Source organism: Lonchura striata, chromosome 3 (genome assembly GCF_046129695.1).
Source record: "Lonchura striata isolate bLonStr1 chromosome 3, bLonStr1.mat, whole genome shotgun sequence".
Taxonomy (NCBI): domain Eukaryota; kingdom Metazoa; phylum Chordata; class Aves; order Passeriformes; family Estrildidae; genus Lonchura; species Lonchura striata.
In genome coordinates, this window is record NC_134605.1 from 28,217,551 (window position 1) to 28,236,753 (window position 19,203).

General features: G+C 44.5%; 1 protein-coding gene across 3 annotated transcripts in view; it reads left to right on the forward strand.

Moving 5' to 3' along the window:
• Positions 1-19,203, forward strand: part of RALGAPA2 (Ral GTPase activating protein catalytic subunit alpha 2) — a 94,487-nt gene that overhangs the window by 50,042 nt on the left and 25,242 nt on the right. For 2 of the 3 annotated variants that reach the window (XM_021543322.3, XM_077782009.1), the window contains exons 37-38: positions 6,906-7,064; positions 11,062-11,189. In XM_021543322.3, coding sequence (XP_021398997.2) covers positions 6,906-7,064; positions 11,062-11,189 — 287 coding nt within the window. Of the gene's footprint in view, positions 1-6,905; positions 7,065-11,061; positions 11,259-19,203 lie in introns of all 3 variants that reach the window. The other variant, XM_077782010.1, reaches the window with a different exon arrangement.

The following is a 19,203-nucleotide window of genomic DNA, read 5'->3' on the forward strand; positions in this document are numbered from 1 at the left end:
AAATGCAGCATCATTAAACCGTCCTGTGTGGAACAGCGAAGTGAAAGAGGGCTGACAGGCTTAGGAACCCAAGCTGTGGGAACACAGGGCAAGGGGAATATCTCTCTGTCTGCCCTGGGGTGCTCTGACTCCCAGGAAGGCACTGACTTTGGCCCTCATTAATGGAGAAAGCTTCCAAAGCTTCAAAGTAAACTAGAAACTACAAAAGTGTGAAATAGATCATAGAGAGTAGTTTAGTATTTCACATGGGTGAGAAATTTAGGTTTTAAGATTTTTAGCATATTGTAGATGGATACAAGATGGAGGGTACAGGGTGTTCTTTCAAGTTCCTTTCTTCTTCCTCCTTCTTCTTGGGTTTGGGTGGTATCTTGTAATTGGGTAGAAAAATCCGCATTGTGAGTCGTTAAGGGTGTTATTGGGTTAGAAAAGGTAATAATCTAGGTGTCACTTCTTAATTGGGTAGTTTTGTTTTGATTAGACTTAAAAGGCCTTGCAACATGAGGTTGTTAGCCATTTTTGTGCTGTTTTCCTGCATGCAGACAGTGTGCTGAAGTCATGATAAGATAACAGTAAAGCAAGAAGCTGAAGATTGAAAAAGTCCTGTGCATGTGCATCTCCTTTTCCTGGCAAAGAACTGCTCCAGGAAGGTTTCCCCCTGCCAGGGGAGCCCCCAGGGACTTGCCCAACTTGGGGCCCACAAACTCGCACCAAGCAGCCAGCTCAGAGTTCAAGACAGTAGCCAGTTAGGCACAAGTCTGACGGGCAGCCTCTGCTTCAGACAGCCAGAACCCATCCTAAAATTCTGTTGGTATTGGTACTTAATTGTTTGTCTTTCCTACTGAGGAGCAATTTCAGAGTATGCTATTTGCCAGCTGCTGCTTAGACTCAGAGATTTTTAGGGTATATGAAATCTCTGCCTTTTTAATAACATGGGCAACTTGTCCTGCAGAGGTTGTTAGCATGCATCAGTAATGCTGCAGCAGCCATCCAATTGGTTTCAGAATGATGTGTGCTTTTCTTTGAAATATAAAGGTGGAATCTCTGATTTCTGGTTCTGAAAAATTGCCCAGTGTTTTGTACTAAAGTCAGACCTTGTCTTTTTCATTGTGATATCTGCCATTAAAAAAAAAATTACATGTTTCTCTTTTTGTATGTAACTCTCTACCTTCATGGAAGCAAGGCTATGGAAAAATGTACTCTTGAGTGCTTCAGGATGGAGCAGTGGGGTAGTGGTGTGTAGGACAGGGCTGTAGAGTCTCTGTGACCATACCAGTGTAGGACTGTTTGTATTTTTATTATTCCTGACCAGTATTTGTCCAGCTGCTAGACCAAAACTCCAGTGATTAATGATTTACAGTTGCCCTAGGCAACATATTCCATATTCCTATGCTCCACTTCTTGTACCATGAAAAAATCTCTGGTAGTGCTACTTTGCTTCAACTTAAGCCCATTGATTCTTATCCTATTTCACATGGATATGAAGGGCAGATTATTTTGCAGCACACTCACACGTGTCTGAGAACTGCTGCCATGTCTTTCTCAGATTTAGTTTTCCTACACAAACTGTGGCCATTTGTTTTGTCTAACCTTCCCTTGCAAGTCCTTGGTTTTGTGGAAGCCTGGCAGATTCACTGGGATATGGTCTGGCTGTTGAGTAATTCATCACCTGAGAGAGGAGAGCACAGTGTGGCAAAGATACAAGGGGAAGAATGGTGTTTAGCTGCAAACAGTCCACTTATTCTCCTTATTTTTATCTGTGTGATGGGTTTATCACAGACTCTGAGGCTCTTGTTATTCTATTTGTCTTCTCTGTGTTTGCTCTAAGAGAATTTCTTCTGTGTGAGAAACAGAAACCAAAAGCATTTAGTAGCTGCCAGTCTCCAAGTTTTGTACTGCCAGGAAACCAGGCCAGCTCCAGCACATGCTGTCTACAGAAAATAACTGCAAAGGAATTGCTCCAAGACCTTTTTAAAAAAACTGAGATCTGCTCTAGGAATGGAACTCTGCAGGGATCAAACTAGAAATTCCAGTGAAAGACGAATGTCTGAGCAGGCTCATGGGCCTGAGGAGCTGCAAGAGTGGCTCAGACCAGATGACTTCCAGAGGGCTTTTCAGTGTGTTCTCATCCATGGTTCCACACACAACAATTTCATTCAGTTTGTTGCAGCTTCTGTTGTGAGCAAATATGCAATTCTGTGGAGATCAGCATGGATTGTTGACAGATTTTACAGACCTGCAGCTGTGAGTGGAGAATAGGTGTATTTCAGAAGCACTGCACTTTCTGGAAGGTGAACAACTCGCTGGGCTTAGATTCTTACCCCACATTGTTGAGGCAGAATGTCTAGGTTAAAAGGATTATTTCTTACCTAATATTTATTACTTCTTGCCATCAAGGCTTTTGTTTTATGGGAGTGTGAGAGAGAAAGATGGAAGCCCGTGGCATTCATTCAGTTCCTGCTCCTACAGCTCAACCATACCTGGTGATATAGGAAAGTGGTGCTGGGAGGAGAGAAGTTAAGCAGGATGCAATGGGGGCCACAGCTTCTTTTTTCTTGCCCTCCTTCTGGGATCTAAGGTTCCCCTAATGTCTGAAATCTCTGTGATTGCTGGGGTTTCTTCCCTGCTTCTTTTTCCTTAGACCAAGAGAGGCTTCATCCCTGTCAGCACACTCCCAGCTGAATAGAAGGACTGACCACCTGCTGCCCTGGGGAGCCATAGCAAGGCCATAAATTCTGGGGGCTGTGAAATTCAGCAGATGTAGTAATTTTATTTAAATATGTTATTGTGGTTCTTTGTTTTTACTGAATGCAAGGATAAATTAAGTTCTGGTATGAATTTCTCAGGATAAGTGCATTTCCACTGGGGATGAGCTTGCCCCCTTGTTTTTGTGCAGTAGAGCTGTTTGCAGCCTGCATTTTTTTATTTGAGGTATATGCTGACATTATATTGCTAATTCAGAAGGGAAGAAAGGAAAAAAAAGAAAGAAAAAAGGAAGAAAAACCCCTCTCCAAATAAGTCTTGGCCCCAGCAGAAATCTTTCCTAGTGGAGTAAACAAAATTCAACTGATCTCTTTTGCTGCTGTAGGGTTCAGTATCATCGGTTCCAAACTTTATCTGCCTGTCTTCTGGCACAAAGAGTGAAAATCAATCCCAGGAATGGCATCCTACCATCCCTGGTTTTTTCTGCTCAAATTGTACTTAATGGTTTAAAGATGTGCTGTCGAATTTCTCAGTGATTTATTTCATCTTCTCCATTGTCAGAGCAGAACTTTTTCAATTCAGAAATCTGGTTGCAACCCCATACTGAACTCTTGCTCCTTTGCTGCAGAAATTTGTTAGCTGCAACTAGATTAGATTTTTAGCAGCTAATCTGACTGCTGTAGGGGTTTGGAGAGTGGGGACAGAGCTGTGCTATTGGATTTGTCCAATTCATTTGACTCCAGGACTATAATTGCTCTTATGTCTTACAAGGCTTTTATGGCCTCGGGCTGGCGAGCAGCAGAAAAACAAATTGGCAGTGATACAGTGAGAGTGAAAGGGAATGAAAGGCACACATTATCAGTCTCCAGGCAGCCCTGCTCTGGCAGGAAGTTTCTTGCTTAATTTACAAATAAAACTTAGAATTTAGGATGGACACACAGTCAGCCAGACAACGGGGATGTCAGGCCCCACTGTTACTTAGCAAAAGTAGCAGCCATGCCTCCCCAAAAGCAGGAATTCTTCACTCAAACAGACGACTCCTCTCTGGAGCCAGCTGGCTGTGTAATGCAATTAGAAGGGAAAGGAGGTCATGCTGGAGGTGTGCACCATGACCAGTGTCAGTGCTGCCTGCTAGCCTGGCCACCGCAGAGCCAGGCCCAGAGCTGTCCGCTCAGAGCTGGAGCTGAAGCTGGAGCTGGAGCTGGAGCTGGAGCTGGAGCTGGAGATGGAGCTGGAGCTGGAGCTGGAGCTGGAGCTGAAGCTGGAGATGGAGATGGAGATGGAGATGGAGATGGAGATGGAGATGGAGATGGAGATGGAGATGGAGATGGAGATGGAGATGGAGATGGAGATGGAGATGGAGATGGAGATGGAGCTGCCTGCCCGGGGCTGGAGAGCACAGCTCCAGGCAGGGACAGCGGCGCTGACCCAGGCCTGGGGCTGGGGCTGTGTCCCGAGACTAGGGCCAATTCCTGTGCCTGCTGAAAATTCCTGTGCACTGGGGAGGACACGCTGCCAGTGCCAGAGCTGCCTTCCCTTGTTGTGCGCAGAGCCATTGCTCCAGACTGGTGTTGGGATTTGCTTTTAAAACCAATCTGATTTCATGTCTGCTTTGGGGTTTTTCTAATGTAGCTTTTTTATTTCCCCCCACCCCTAAACTGCGTGGGGAGCACAGCCTGAAGCTCTGCCTCTGCACACATTGGGGCTTTGGACATTTCAGCACAATTTGCTGAAGTCCTTCAGGGCACTGAGTTTGCCTCACAGGTGCTCTTTTGAATAAACAACACAGGAAAATAGCAGCTAGCTTACTGTCACTGATGAGATTATTGTAACACCTTCTTATCAATGGAGTTACCTCTCAACAAATATTTTTGATTAATGCCAGTGTTTTCTTTGTAACATTATACCTTGTAACTGTGGTGCTTAAGGACGTGCAGCTTCAAAACAAGGGCAGTAACTCAAGCTCTAAAACAAGTTGCTGGCACACACTGGGGATTGTGGCAGACTCATGAGCACAACAAGTGTTGGTTCAGCTAAGTTCCCTTCTTCACTGCATTTTGTTCTGAAGTGTGCAATATTAGTACAAAGTGTTTGATTATTATCAGAACAATTCCTTGGGATCTTAAAAAGGGTTCATCAAGCAGTATTTGGACATATTTTGATGGCTGTTTTTATAGCAGTATGTGCTATTTCTCACACCAGAAGCCATAGGAGGCACAGCAGTACAGAGCCTTTTCTTCAGAAGAGCTGAGCTGAGTTTGTGAATTTCCTTCTACACCTGGGCAATGGAACTGCCTTACGGAATTTCATGTCCACATTTATTTGTTAGGCTTCCTTCAGCAGAATGGTTGCTGGATGCCACCATTGTAGGCTCTCTGTGCCGGGAAGCCAGTGCTAGAGCTGGCTTGGGCTCAGCTGGCAAATGGTGGGCACTTCCAAATCCCTGGCGGGGGTTCCCTGAGCTCAGCTGGGCTGAGCTGGGCCCATCCTGGAGTGGGACAACCTGGCATGGCATTCTCAGCATCTGGGACCTGCTGTGCACAAGATCTGCTCACCCAGATGGATTTTAGGCGTATGTGCAACTAAACTTGACATCTCACTTCTAATCACTTTGGAGGTGACCTGGCTGCACCTGGTCACAGAGAGTGAGATCAAGGTTTTGTCCTATGTGTAAATTCCTGCTGCCTTTGGTACATGTCAGTTTGTGACATTACCAACGTGAGTATTTTCTTGTGTGTTGCTTTGTTTTTACTAAGCTTCTGCATAGATATCAAGGTGACCACAAGAACAGCAATTTCTACTTGCTTTGTACATGCTGTAAGAAGCTCTAGTAATAGTATTATAAATGTTGCTGTGTTTTTCCAAGACAAAAAAGGTTCATGTTTTCTTCAGAGCTAAAATTACCTTTATTCACCTTTATATGGGTGTAAATAAAACACAATTATTATCTTCAGTTTATTTTAAAATTAACTGAGAATCTCAATCCTTCTGGGAACTGAGCTTTACTTCATTCTGCTGGAACATGAATTGTAAGCTGAGTTCACAGTTGTAACTTTTAAAAAATTTTCACAGTATGTTGGTTTTGCGACATTTCTCTTGTGACTGAGAGGTCCAGTTTGCCACCAATATGTAGGAGTGAAAGTTTTTCCTTCTAAAGGCACTGCCTGGTTCTGAATTGGGAAGACTCATCAGCACAGTGTAGGCTGATTCAAAGCTTGTTGGGGTTAGTTGTGTATTTACCAGTGAAAATCACCACCTTCTTTTCCCTTTTTTCGCTCCCCCTACACAGAGTGAAGTAGCAGAGCTTTGTTTTGGCTTCTTTGTTTGGTCTGTTGTGCACATTGTTCTGGGCGTAGCACCAAATTGGAGGGGGGGTGTCTTTTAAGCTTTAAGTGGGACTTAAAGTCTCTTTATGCTTGGAGCTGTCATTGTGTGTGTGGATTACATTTTAACTTTAAAGCTTACAGTTGAAACCATTGTGTGAGGCTTGTACGTGACTGCCAAATAGTTTTTGCCATCTGTTAGATCACCTCTAGCTCCTCCAGCAGCAGAGCAAACACACACACACACACACACACACACACACACACATACACAGGCTCTCAGATGCTTTCTGTGTATGTCATGTTTAAATTTTGTCCGTATTTCATGTAGCTCTGCTCCAAATGAAAAGGTTTAACTCCCACAGTATTTCCCATTCTTCTGTACTTCACAGTGCCCAGATATTTTACTAACGTTTCAGGCAGGAGACTCCTCCAGACATAATCAAGTGAGGAGATGTTTGTGGATAATAAATTCCGTTATTGTGGTTCATGACAGGCAGTTTCTTGACATTCTGAGTCAAGGCATTTCATATTTCTGTGACAGCTGCCTTATTTTAGCTGGAATACAATGCTCTGTTGGTTAATGTTTTGTTCCAGTAATTCAGTTTTCCATATTAAATCAATGTAGGTAATGTACATTTACATATCGTGCTAATGGCTAGTTTGATAATGACTTAATTAAGCCATCAGACAACAATGAGTTCTAAATGAAGCAAATTATTGAGCTGATATTTTCATGAGCAACTGGAGAAAAACAATATTTTAACTTTTCTGTAATGAAATATTCCTGCTATCGAACATTGTAATTCAATTTGTGAACCATGACCCTTCATGCAGTGTGGTTATCACTCAGATTAATAAAGAGCCAATTTACTGTTGCAGCTCCGTCACTTGGGAAATGACGAGGTTCACATCGTGTGGTCTGAGCACACCCGCAACTATCGCAGGGGCATCATCCCCACCGACTTCGGGGACGTCCTCATTGTCATCTACCCCATGAAGAACCACATGTTCTTCATTGAGATAATGAAGAAACCCGAGGTACGTTCTAGGTGCTTCACTGGCTCTGTTGTGCTGTGCCAGTGAACAGCAGTTCTGTTGCTTTAAGCAGGGCTCAGTGGTTTAAAGTTTGGGGGTGTTTTTTTTTTTCCCCAGAGAGTATGAAATCAGTCTGGCCATGCCAGGTAAGAGATAAGCTGAGAAATGAGCTAACTTTAAAACTGGACTTACTCATCGTGATCAGAGTGATTGCTCGTTCATTTTATAGCCATAGTTAGCGCTGAGTGAAATACTCCAGAATTCTCAACCCACAGAAGTTACTGGGCAAAGAACAGTATTTAAACAATTGCGAATGTTCTCTGAGGCAGTGAAAGCAAAACGATTCATGATTTGAGTTCCTTGTGTGATGTTGGGTCACTTCTGTACACACAGCACCAAGCAGAACCTCACACATCTGTGGGACTGTCATGGTCACCTGACTGAATGGGATGATGCAGACATTGGACATCCTGTCATCAAACAAAGTATGGGTGATTCACACATTTTGCAAAATGTCAGAGGTGTGTGTATGTACATCTGTGCATATGTGTGAAAAAGCCACTTCAGTAAATGTCATCTGGTACATTATAGATGCAAAAATATGCATAAAATATACTTTGTAAAAGTAGTCATTGTGGTAAATACCCTTTGCCTTATATTTGTCCAAAGGAATAGCCAACTGTGGTAAATGCCTCTATCATATCCCATATTGACCAGGTGTAGACACTATTTTTTGAGTTGTGCATGATGGAGTTGTTGGATATTGACAACCAGTGCTTTGTCAGTAGACATTTCAAACTTGAACATTTTCTAATAGTGGGTTGCTGGGGGTTTTTTTATGCTTGGTGTTGAGCTGTGCGGTTTAGTTTTGAGCATTTTAGCTTTTAGCTTTTTTTAATGTTCCATTGGGGAAATTAGAATTTAGTGTTAGGAACATGCTTGAGACTTCTCTGGAATAGTGAAGAAAAGCTGTGTAATCTTACATATTAGTCAAAACCACCTGACGGGCAGCCAGAATAAGAGCAAACTGGAAATTTAGTGTTATCCCTACATTTAAAGTACAAACCATTACAATGTAATAAAATTAATCCAGACATTTCCAGGCCAAGTGTGGCTGACCTTTTGTTCACCAGCTACTGACCCCAGGGTGAATGAACGAGCCTTGCAGAGAGAAATGTCTGTTGTTTGGCTTCAGTCCCTGGCATTTAAATTGCATTCCCTAATCGAATGAAAAGGCTGTCCTCTCTATCAGGTTACAGAATCCATGGCAACATTTGGCCTTTTATATCCATAATGTTAGCCTTTTTGTTTGCAGCCAAGTAGAGACACCTGGAGCAATGTTAACATTTACCGCTTTAGCATTAATAGCTTCATTATAGAAGAATTTCTGATCAGATAGCTGTTACTTATATTGCTTCAGCTTGTATTGTTTTCATTTTTGATCTCCCTGCTTGGCAACACAGCAATGATTTGCAAATTTTTTTGTCTTGATTAATTAAGCAATATAATTATCAGGAACTGTGCTGCAGTCTTTGCCCAACAAAGCTTTGGAGGGAAGACAATAGTAAGTCTGTTAGTGTGAATGCATTCCACGCGTCACAGATGCACGAGGATATTTGGAACAATGAGAGGAAAAGCTGCCTGTGAGAGGGGACAAAGCATGCCAGGCAAGCTCCACACTGCACATACCGCCAGGGACATGCTGAGGGTTCCCTGGGACACAGATGCCTCGTTAGATTGCAGCTCATCATCAAAGATTAATTCTCAGCCATTTGGTACAATAATTTACCCATTTCCCACTCTTTTAACTAGTGCTGCTTGAGGAAGAGAGGAAGTCTTTGTGCTCAGAAGGTTTATTTAACCTTGCCTACTTTTACTGCAGACAACAGAAATAAAGATTTTGCTGTAGGAAATTGGAATGAAGCAGGTGTTTGCAGTAGGCTGAATATTAATTTTTGGTTCACGGATAACTTGCAGTGACATTTGGAGTACTCACAGAAGGGGATCTTTCCCTCTATTTTTTTTAATTGATTCCTGTCAAAGCTGGCTGATTGTTTGCGGTGGCCACCGAAGCCCTGTTTTCCTGGGCAGGGTGTTGGGTGCCAGATTCGGAGTGGAGCCGAGTGTGGAGTGCACCCTGCACGTTCCACTGGCCTCCCCCCAGTCCTTGTTAGGGCAGAGCCCCCATGCAGAGGGAAGCTGACAAGATGCAGCTCCACTGACTTTAATGACCCTTGGAAAGACCACTGTATGTGCTTGGGATTGAATAATTCTGAGCCCTGTGTGCATGCAGTCTGGCTGTGTGGCGCTCGGATCGAAGCGGGCTCCAAAGCCCTCAGCTCTGCCACTGCTTTCCCTGGCTAGGATACACACACCCTGTCCCTGGGTTACATCTGTAAATTCTGTACTGCAGTGGTGAGAAAGTCTGCCTCACTCCCCAGCTCCTGTAGGTGTGAAACTTGTAGTTTCAAGTGCTGCAAGCAAAATGTACTTGTCTAAAAAGCCCAGCAGGGAATTTCCCTGCCCCAGTAGCATCTGCTCATCTGACTTTACATGTCTGGTATTTGTGTGGTGGTATCACTTTAATACTAGTATATACTTAACCTCCTTATCTGTACTTTTGCGTTCTTTTCTCTTGCTGTCAATGCTTCTAGACAGTGCATAGGATAAAAATTTTGCTTAAAAACATTACTGCCTGGAGAGGCAAAACTTGATGCTCCATAATGTTATCATTTTGGTGGCACTGGTTTTCCTCTGTCCCCTCTCCTTCCAACTTCCTGGATAGTAATGCCAGCAGTAAATAAAAAAAAAATTGAAAATAAGGCAAACCCACTATGGAAACATTTTACACTTTTCTGTTTTACTGGGGGGTGGGTAATTACTTTAAGTAGAGGAGTGACAGAGTAAGTGTGTGCAGAGACAGCTGTCATTTCCAGATGTTACATTAAACCAAAATTTCTTCTGTAATTCATTGCCACTTCTAATTAGAGGAATTCCCTAGATGCAGGGGATTTATATTATTCCCTTTATCCATTTATTGAATGACTGTTACAGTCACCCACAAGCAGTTGGAGAAGAATAATAGAGGGTATTTATTTATGTGATAAGCCTCTGTACAGATGGAAAAATACATAGCTTAAATATTGATAATTGTTATTGGCTTCTGTCTAGGGCTTTAACTGGGGGGTTGTTTTTTCATTTTGAGTCTCTTGAGAGGGAAATGAATTTGAGTACTTGCAAGTACTGAAAGTTGTGCATTTAAACATCAACATTTTCTGGTCTTGTCAGGCTCAGGTCTGTTTTGTGTCTGCAGTTCTGGACATGGTTTACTTTTAGGAAGCATCTCTTGATTGTAGTGTGGTCTTTATGTGCAGAGCGTTAGGTCACCAGAGGATGTCACACAGGGGTTTCCTGTGGAGGTGGCCCTGAAGGAACAGCATTTGGGCACCTTGACCCACTGGTCTGAGCCTGTTTGTGCCTGTCCCAACCCTATGTCCTGCCCTTGAGAGAGCTCATGTTCTGCCATCTCCTCTGCCTTCCACACACCTCCTTATCTTGGACCACCTCAAATTTTTTTTCTCTTCTATGAAGTCCATGGAAGGAGTTTATAGAGGATTATCTGAAGTAAATACGTCTTTGCAAAGCCTCCTGGCAGTATTGGATTCAGCCAGTGAATCAGGGTCTCCTATTGGGATCCCAGATGGAAAACAGCTCCTAATATTCATTGCCAAAGGCATATTGATTGCAAATTCATAGATGGCCTCAGTTTCTACGTGTACCAAGCTCGTATTAGCCAGCAGAATGTTCTGAGACGTGTATGTGTCTGTGTAGTGTGCTGAGGGCAGTCATGGGGTATTTAAACACTCAGCAGCTTGGGAGATGAATGTCACACTGCAGGTCTTAGTGTGGAAGACAATGTGGTCACACTTTTCATGGCAAAATGCTGTAGCGGTCTCCTGCAGTAGTTCTGAAGCCTGCTTTTCTGTTTTGGGACACCCAGGTGCCATTTTTTGGTCCCCTCTTCAACGGCGCCATCGTGACTGCGAAGCTGCTGCCGAGCCTGATCTGTGCCACATGCATCAATGCCAGCAGAGCCGTCAAGTCCCTCATCCCACTCTACCAGAGCTTGTATCCTTTCTCCATGGGGCAAGACTCCCCTTGGTAGGGTTCTCACTTGGAGCACCATCCTGCAGAGAGGTAGGCTGGGATGAAAATCCTTCCTGTTTTGATTTAATTGGCAAAGGTCAGAGCTTTCTTTGCATCCAGCTGGATGTTCTCAGTGGTTCACACCCAGCTGCCATCCAGTATTTTCAAAATGGAATGGTAGCATCTCAGGAGTCTCTCACCAGCAGCTTCTGTCTCACTGCTGCTGGGCTTGGGCTTGGGCTTGGCACTGGTGCTTTGATCTGTGAGAAATGGTAACCCCCAGCTTTCTTTCATACTGATAGAAGTTGTGGACTGTGTATGTCTGGCTGAGCCAGAGCTCAGCCATGCTCTTATCTTCTCCAATTAACTTTACTTGGACTCTTTACATTAATAAGACAGATGGGATTTGTCGTCAGATACAGATGTTTCAGGTCCCAAATTCCAGTTTCTTTCCAGTCACGCCTGTGTTTGGGCATTTTCAGAATCTGTTTTCCACCAGTGGCTGGAAGGTAGCTGGAGGATGTGCTTCTCTGGGACAGGAGTCGTGACACAGACTGCAGTTCTTGGGTGCTATTCAGACCCACTGTGTTAGCAGGGGTTTGCACCCATGCTGGGGTGTTCTCATAATGCCATCATAGCTTTCATAGCTTGTTTTGCTAATCACATCACTTACCTCAGGACAAACACTCATTGCACTTTGCTTTCTCTGGGGAGCATTTGATTTGAGTATTTTTCTAATCATGTGACTTTGAGAAAGAGTTTGTGAAATGTTTTCATCTTTGAAAGAACATTTAGGAATTAAAGATACACATTTTTAAAATATGAAATATCCTCAAAGTACTTGTTAGGGTTTTTTTAACTAAACTAAAATAAATAAATGTTATCCAGTATTCTTTGCAAAAGTAATCGGAAATTAAAAGTAGCATTGAGCTTAAATAGATTTGTGTTAATAACTAATTGTTTATTCATTGTAAAGCAAATGGTGGTGGTTGTACAAACTGTGGCAATGCCTGGCAGGTGAGTGAAGGCTCACTATGTTTTCTTCTGTTTCTTGAGAGAAATCTAAAAAATTCCTGAAACTGTGCTGTGCAGAATTTAGCTTAATCCATCTGTTTCTTAGTGTTTAATACTAAAGTAACATTGTAGTAAAATGGACATAAGTAGCAGCAGTTACAAGAATGAAGCTATCCCAGCCCCTCAATCTCAGCTGGAGTCCTCCATGTTTTGGCGCTGAGCATTTTTGTGAGTCACCAGCTCACCATGCTCCTGCTGTCCAAGGGGGTCTCCCTGAGGGTCCCTGTGCATCCCTGGGGTGACAGAGCTGCACAGACACTGCAGCACAGGGTACTACTCTGCACAGGTGTGAGGCAGCATCTCTTGCCACATTCTTTTCCAATTTTTTTTGTGTCTGCTTTCGCACCTGTGCTGTCCATAGTGAATCAACTGCCACTTCTCTGTCTGATAAATGGAAGTGGATTGAGAAACTCCTGAAATGGCACAAAGGGGATGTGGTGGGCAGATCCCTTTGGGGCAATAGTGGAGCAGGAGAGAAAGCTATCTGTAATTCATTCCCTAGATAATGCAGACTCTGAGATACCCTAAAGCCAACAGCTGGAATGTGAGTTTGGGCCTGTCCAGTGCAGTTCCCAGAGGGTGAGTGACTCAGGTCTGGTGTCCGCTGTGCCAGCTGCTGCGAGCAGGGCAGGAGGGAGGCAGACCCAGCAGTGCAAACAGTAAACGGAAGTGCCATTATTGGACTGGAGATGGAAATAACTCAAAAAATGTCAGTGAGAGGGAGAAATAGAAAGCAATGTTCCTGGCAAAGTGTTTAGCACACACCAGTCATAACTATAGTTGGGATGAGGGCTGCAGGCCAGAGTGAGGCAGAGCTGAGGAGGATTTGCAGTTTTGGCACATGGGTCATGTTAAAAGGCAGCATTCCTGCTAAGGGTCAATAGCTGAAGGTGTTTGGACTCCAGTGTGGTTACAAATGGATGAAACACTTCATCTGGTGTCAGTGGTTCTGTGGGGATGAGGTGCTGCATCCGTGGTGCTTGTGCTGGAGCAGTGGCAGGGTGTGAAGTACCCTCAGGGACTCATCCCTGTTCTGCCCTGGTGATGCTGGGAAGCTGGGGCAGCGTCTTGCCAGCAGTGACAGCTGAAGTCACTTTTTGGAAAGTCTGTAAACTCAGGCTACAGCTGCACTTGTCAGGAGCTGTAAGGGAAGTGTAATCAGCCACACAGATTAATTTGCATCTCAATTAGGAAAGAGTCAGGAGGAAGCTGTAGGGTCTGTTGCTGGAAGGTTGTGGAAGAAATCTCATCAGGCACAAAAGGCTCCCGACTTGGTGCTCCATCGAGCGGAGGACAATATCTGAGTCTGGTTTCCATGGGGACCATGACTGCAGAGCCTCGGGAGCATCTTGCTGCCTGCAGTCGCTTGGTCACGATGACACAAATTCCACTGCCGTTCCCAAATAGAGATTTCTGTTGGAAATCTCTTTGAAAATTAAGAAGGTAACTACAGCACACCACATCAGACGTTTTTTTAATTTCTTCTTTTATGTTTATGTAACGCTTTTGGTTTTAAGGAATTCACAGGGCAAGTTAAAAAACAATTAACTACATTTAAACTTCAATTTAGACATGTTCTAGCTACAGATTCTTTGTGTCCATGGAAAGGCACATGATGGCACTCCCAGGGTGCTGCATGCAATTCTCAGTGCCAAGGTTATCTTTCCAAAATGATCCATTTCTTTTCTCCTTGGATTGAATTGGCTTAATTTAAAAATTGCTTCAGTATTATTTTGGGTTTTTTATTTCCTCCACCATTTCAAATAACTCTTGTACTCTAAGTCCTTCCTGACTGGGATGCTAACTGAATTTAGAAAAAATAGGAAATACCCCAATGTGTCTGAAACGTTACCTCAGCTTTGAGGAGCTCTTGGTAATTTGCCTTGGGGAGGGTGGAATGTGTCCTGTGTGCCAGCACCAGTGGGCTTCTTCCCTGTGTTTTTCAGTGACTTCTGGTAGTCTTCAAATTATGTTCTTAGCATTCAAGCTACTACATGTACTTCCTGTGAGTGAGTAAATAGGGAGCTAGTTTTGTTGGGGTTTATTAACACACTGATTATAAAATTATCTCTGTGCACAATCTTGCTTTTGGGATGAATTGTTTGTTTTTATGGGCAGCAGTGGGGTTTGATCTCATGCTTCCTGTTGACTCCTGGACTCTACTTTGCTGTGACATCAGGTGCTGGCGGTGTCTGTGCATTGGAACAAACACAAACGAGCATTGTGGGGATGAAAGTTCCTTATGTAATATCTGAGCACTGGATGTCACCATTTCCCAGCTCACACTTTGCACTCCTTTTTGTGGACCTGAGGAAAAGACAGCCCTTACCCTGGAGAAGTAATTTACTACATGAGTAGCTCTCTCACTTTTTCTCCACTGTAATGGCAGTGGTATGCATGCTGACCTGTGCCAGCCAGCAGCTCATTTGGTAAAGCCAAAACTCCATCTAAACACATAACAAAAAAGACATCCATAACTTTAATTCATTACAACTCATCCAGATATTGACATACTAATATATCCTAGATGTGTTAATATCTGGAACCAAGAAGATTAAGCAAAGAACATCAGCTTCAAATTCTGAATTAAATCCCTTTCTTGGCTTAAGCCAATTTCTGATTAACCTAATAGAGAGTGGCCAATCTGCTTACCTGTTTTTCTGTGAAAAAAAGGTACTTGCTATGATGGACTTAATTGTGTGAGTGGCTGTCAAATGTTCTGGAGGCTTATGTGGTGTCAGACACATTTTGTGTCCCTCTCAGTGCGTATTTTGTGGCACTGGCATTTGGAGCTCTGTTGTGGGTACAAGGCAGTGTTTGATCCTGCCAGGGAAATGAGATGGAAAGCCTGTTATTCCTTTCAGAGAAGGTTCACAGTTTGTCCCCTTTATTTCATCCCAAGGTGCCCTCCAGCTATATTGACGCTGACAGAAATGGCTATGAAATTCTAAAGCATGTGTCACAGGAGCTGTGACAGTTTATGTGACATGGCACCTGACGGTTTTCTGCCGAGCGGCCAGCCCTAGCTGGCATGAGGGCCTGTCAGTGGCCAGTGTCTGTGGGGAGCAGCAGGTCCCACTCGCCACCCTTGGCCAGGGTTGCTCAGACCTGAGGGGGCTGGGGCTACATGAGCAGGCGCTGGCAGCTCTGCCCTTCATCCTGCACGGCCCCTGCTGCAGCCGATCAATGGCCAGGCTGTCTGTCTCCTCTGCCTTCCCTCCTCACAGCCAGAACCTTCTCCAGGCAGCGATCGATGCTTCTAATCTGCTCCAGCCTGTAATAAGTCATGCGAGGCAAAGCTTTTAGGTGGCATTACATGGGATTGTGGAGGCGGCTCCTCAGCTCTCATTCATAGAGCTCTTCATGGACTCACAGAGAATCCACTGCGTCCCATCGGTGCATATCTAAAGAGTATGAAATGCTTCTGTAGGTCTAAACTCCACATGCTGCTAGACTGTGCAGACACAATGGGATCACATTTCTCTATTTTCTGTTTCATGTCCATTCCTGAAACTGCTGGTGGGCCCTTGTTAGAAACACAGCTTGTACCCACATTGCTGGGGTAGTAGGGAACAGCCAGGGGGGCTGCACAGCAAGAGTGCAGTTGATTTTGTCACTATAACATGAGGTACCACTATTCTCCCCCACGGCTGGGAGCTGCCAAGTTTGGTGAGGGTTATTGAGAAAATCCCAGGCTGATTCTGACATGGAGTTTTAAAGACCTGATCTCTTGACAGCATCTGTGCTCTTCAGTAGCACTAAATAAACCCCAGCAGTAGTACAGGGTCTTCTTTGCTGGCTGATGTAATGGAGAGTTCCAAAAACAAACCTGCAGTTAAGCGACATCGAGAATATAATGTGTTTTTAAATGAAAAAACTGAGTTCACTGTGTGATATGTGTCAGGGAAAAAAAACCTCAACAAAACAAACTCAACCTTGGATTTCTGAATGACACACATAGTAGTATGTGTGTACTGGTTGCAAACAAGGGTCCTAAAATACACAGCCACATCTCTTTAAGCCTTGCCAGAGACTGGGTTCTGATTTTGCTGGAAATGGTGCGGTTTGGGTGGTGTAATCGTGCCCTTCCCTGGAGCCCAGGACAGGGGGATGGCTTGCAGGGCCACCCTATGTGATACAGGGCTACAGGGCTTTGCTTATGAGCAGTAAGTATCCCTTTCACGAAAAGGTGTGGAGTACACAGAGGTGCAAACATCTGTCCCGTGGTTTGCAATGTTTTCTCTTGGGTTAGACAAAGAGCCTCCAATTTGTGTTTCATGAGAGGCACTTGCTCATTCTTTGGCTCTTTGACAGAAGCAAAATTGGTGTATTCGGGTTACTAACAAGTACTTCATCACATCTTGTGGTGGCTCTTGCCGATTTGCAAGGGGTTCACATTCTGTGTCTTTTCAAAGTAATTTTTGCTGTTGCCCTCCATTAACTTTGAAGGGATGTACGTAGTTAAAGATCCGTTGTGTCTTTTAGAAACTTCACTGTGAATTCCCCCGCTTGCACTCGGGGGCTTCCCGAGGTTGTTTTTGTTTGGGTTTTGTCACAAACAGGTCGGTGAAAAACAAAGCGAGTTGGGTTTCTGTGTCTGGGCTGTGAGCGAGTGGCGCCGGCAGGAGCGGGGCTGGCGATGCCACCGGCGGTGCCGCTCGCGGTGCCACCGGCGGAGCGGGCGGCGGGGGCGCAGGCCGAGCCCTCGCACGGCTCCCGCGGGCCCCGGGGTCGCTCCCCTGGGCGCGGGGCTTTGTGCGGCCCGGCCGGCTCATTAGCATGCGGGCCGGGCGAGAGGAGCTCTGCTGGCTTACCAGCTGTTCCTGCTGCTCCCGATAATTTCCGACGGGCCGGGCTGGCCGCGCGGCGCGGCGGCCGCTGCACTCCAACAGCCTTTCCGCTGGGGATGCCCACGTGGCACCGCAGCGCCGGCCGGCCTCGCATGGCATATGGTGTCTGGATTCATACAAGATGCAAAACTATTCTGCCGCTAATGCACAATGACTCATAGCATTGCTAATTTTTCCAACAAAAGCCCACTTCCACACCCACACTTTTAACCCCTCAGGCTAAAAAGCCTCTTCTTTAGTTTCAAAGCCATGGAAATGTAAGGAGGTGGCTTCTGGATCAATATATGTAACACTATATTTATTTAAAGCATATGCACGCTCTAACGCGTATTTTAAATTTCAGCGAACGCCGGTTTGCAAATTGCTACTATAACGTGCAGCAGGTTTTTTTTTTTTTTTTTGTTCCAAAGTGGATTCGTTGTCAAATGCTGGGATTTTTAAATTTGTCGGTAGTTAACGTATTAAAAAATAATCTGAAGTCGCCACCATAGATAATAGAAGGTTATTTTCACATTTAAGAGGGAATCCAAGCACTGTAGCCAGTGGATCTATGAGGATTATGTATTCCAGCACAAGTTCCCAGCCGCTTGGTGTAAGCAGTTTTTAGTATTTGGGGATCTTTGCTATTTACTGGCTCTTCAGGGACAATAATAATGCGCTTTCCAACTAGAGGGAGCTGCTGGTATCCCTGATGCTGATTCTTAACCTTCCAGTCTAATTCCTTTGTGCTGAACGTATGGCGATCATTCCAATGTTTTAATAAAATCAAGTTAAATTACTCTGTGTCATTTAGATTAAAAGTACGTGTCTCAGTTCTTGCAGTGTAATCATCAAATTAAACTGCGAAATTCGGGAAAACTGAAGCAGATCCTCGTTGCTTTTTGTGGAATTATATAGGTCATGAAAAGGCTCGTGCAGAGTGTAATGAGACAAAAAGCATGCGGGAGGTAGGAGTGTGGGGCAGGAGTGCGGGGCAGCAGCGGCGGCGCTGCGGGAAGTGTCTGCTCCCGCTCCCTCCGGCATAACAAAGGAACAAAGGGTCCTGTGGCCAGGCACCGAGGTGGCCGAGCTTGGTGCTCAGGCTCCCCAGGAGTCACTTGTAACAGGGTTCCCTGTGGGCAGCACTGCAGCAGGTGAAGGCTCCTGCCAGCAGGGATTTAGGAAGTATCTTTCCTAAGGAATGGTCTGAGGGCTCCTGTGGGGGTGATGATTCCACAGCAGCCTGTGGTGGGTCCGGTGAGCTGCACTGTGTCCTCGTCAGGGCCAAAGCCCAGGTGCTGGCCTTGGAAAGGCAGTTTGCATCCGGCAGGGCTGTTCCTTTGTTCCAGAAACAGAGGTGGGAAGCCACAAAGGCTGCAGGAAAGCAGATCCATGTGGGCATTTCCATGGGTACTTCCATGGAACTGGAACTGGTGGTGACATAACATGCAATTGCCAGTACAGGTTTATGTCATTTTTGAAACTTCTCTTTTTCTCTTTTGAAGAGACCCCGACTTGAGTGTGTGGTTTTCATGAGCCATGCATGCTGAAATTGCTTAATGAAAAGTTAAGGAATAACTTTCTAAACAGGAAAAAATGTTTTTAGGCTTAGATTTGTATTTTCTTTATGACTTTGTTTCTCTGTTATTGAAAATGAATGGCTGAGTTGGGTGCTGGCTATACTTTGAGGAAGCAAAACAGATCTGACTGCCCTCCAACCTGACTGGCTTTGTGCAGCTAATACCAAAAGGATGGAGGCACAGAATTTTTTGTGCCTGCTATATAAAAGATACTTTGATGGGCAGCACCATAATCCTACATCGTCCTTTAGAGATGGAAGGCTTCCCCTCCACCTGCACTTGGAAAGCTTTGAAAGCCATCCTGTTACTGGGGACATGAACATGGTGACATCAAGTGAGGGGAATAGGATAAAGCTACTTTTTGTAGCAGGTTTTCTGGCTGGCATATTCAATTTATGGGGTTTTTTTCCCTCAGTATCGTAATTCTGTGTGTATTTCCCAGTGCTTTTAACTGTCAGGTTCTAGTGTATAAACAGGAGCAGATGGCTTTTGATGATTTCTTAAACCTAATGT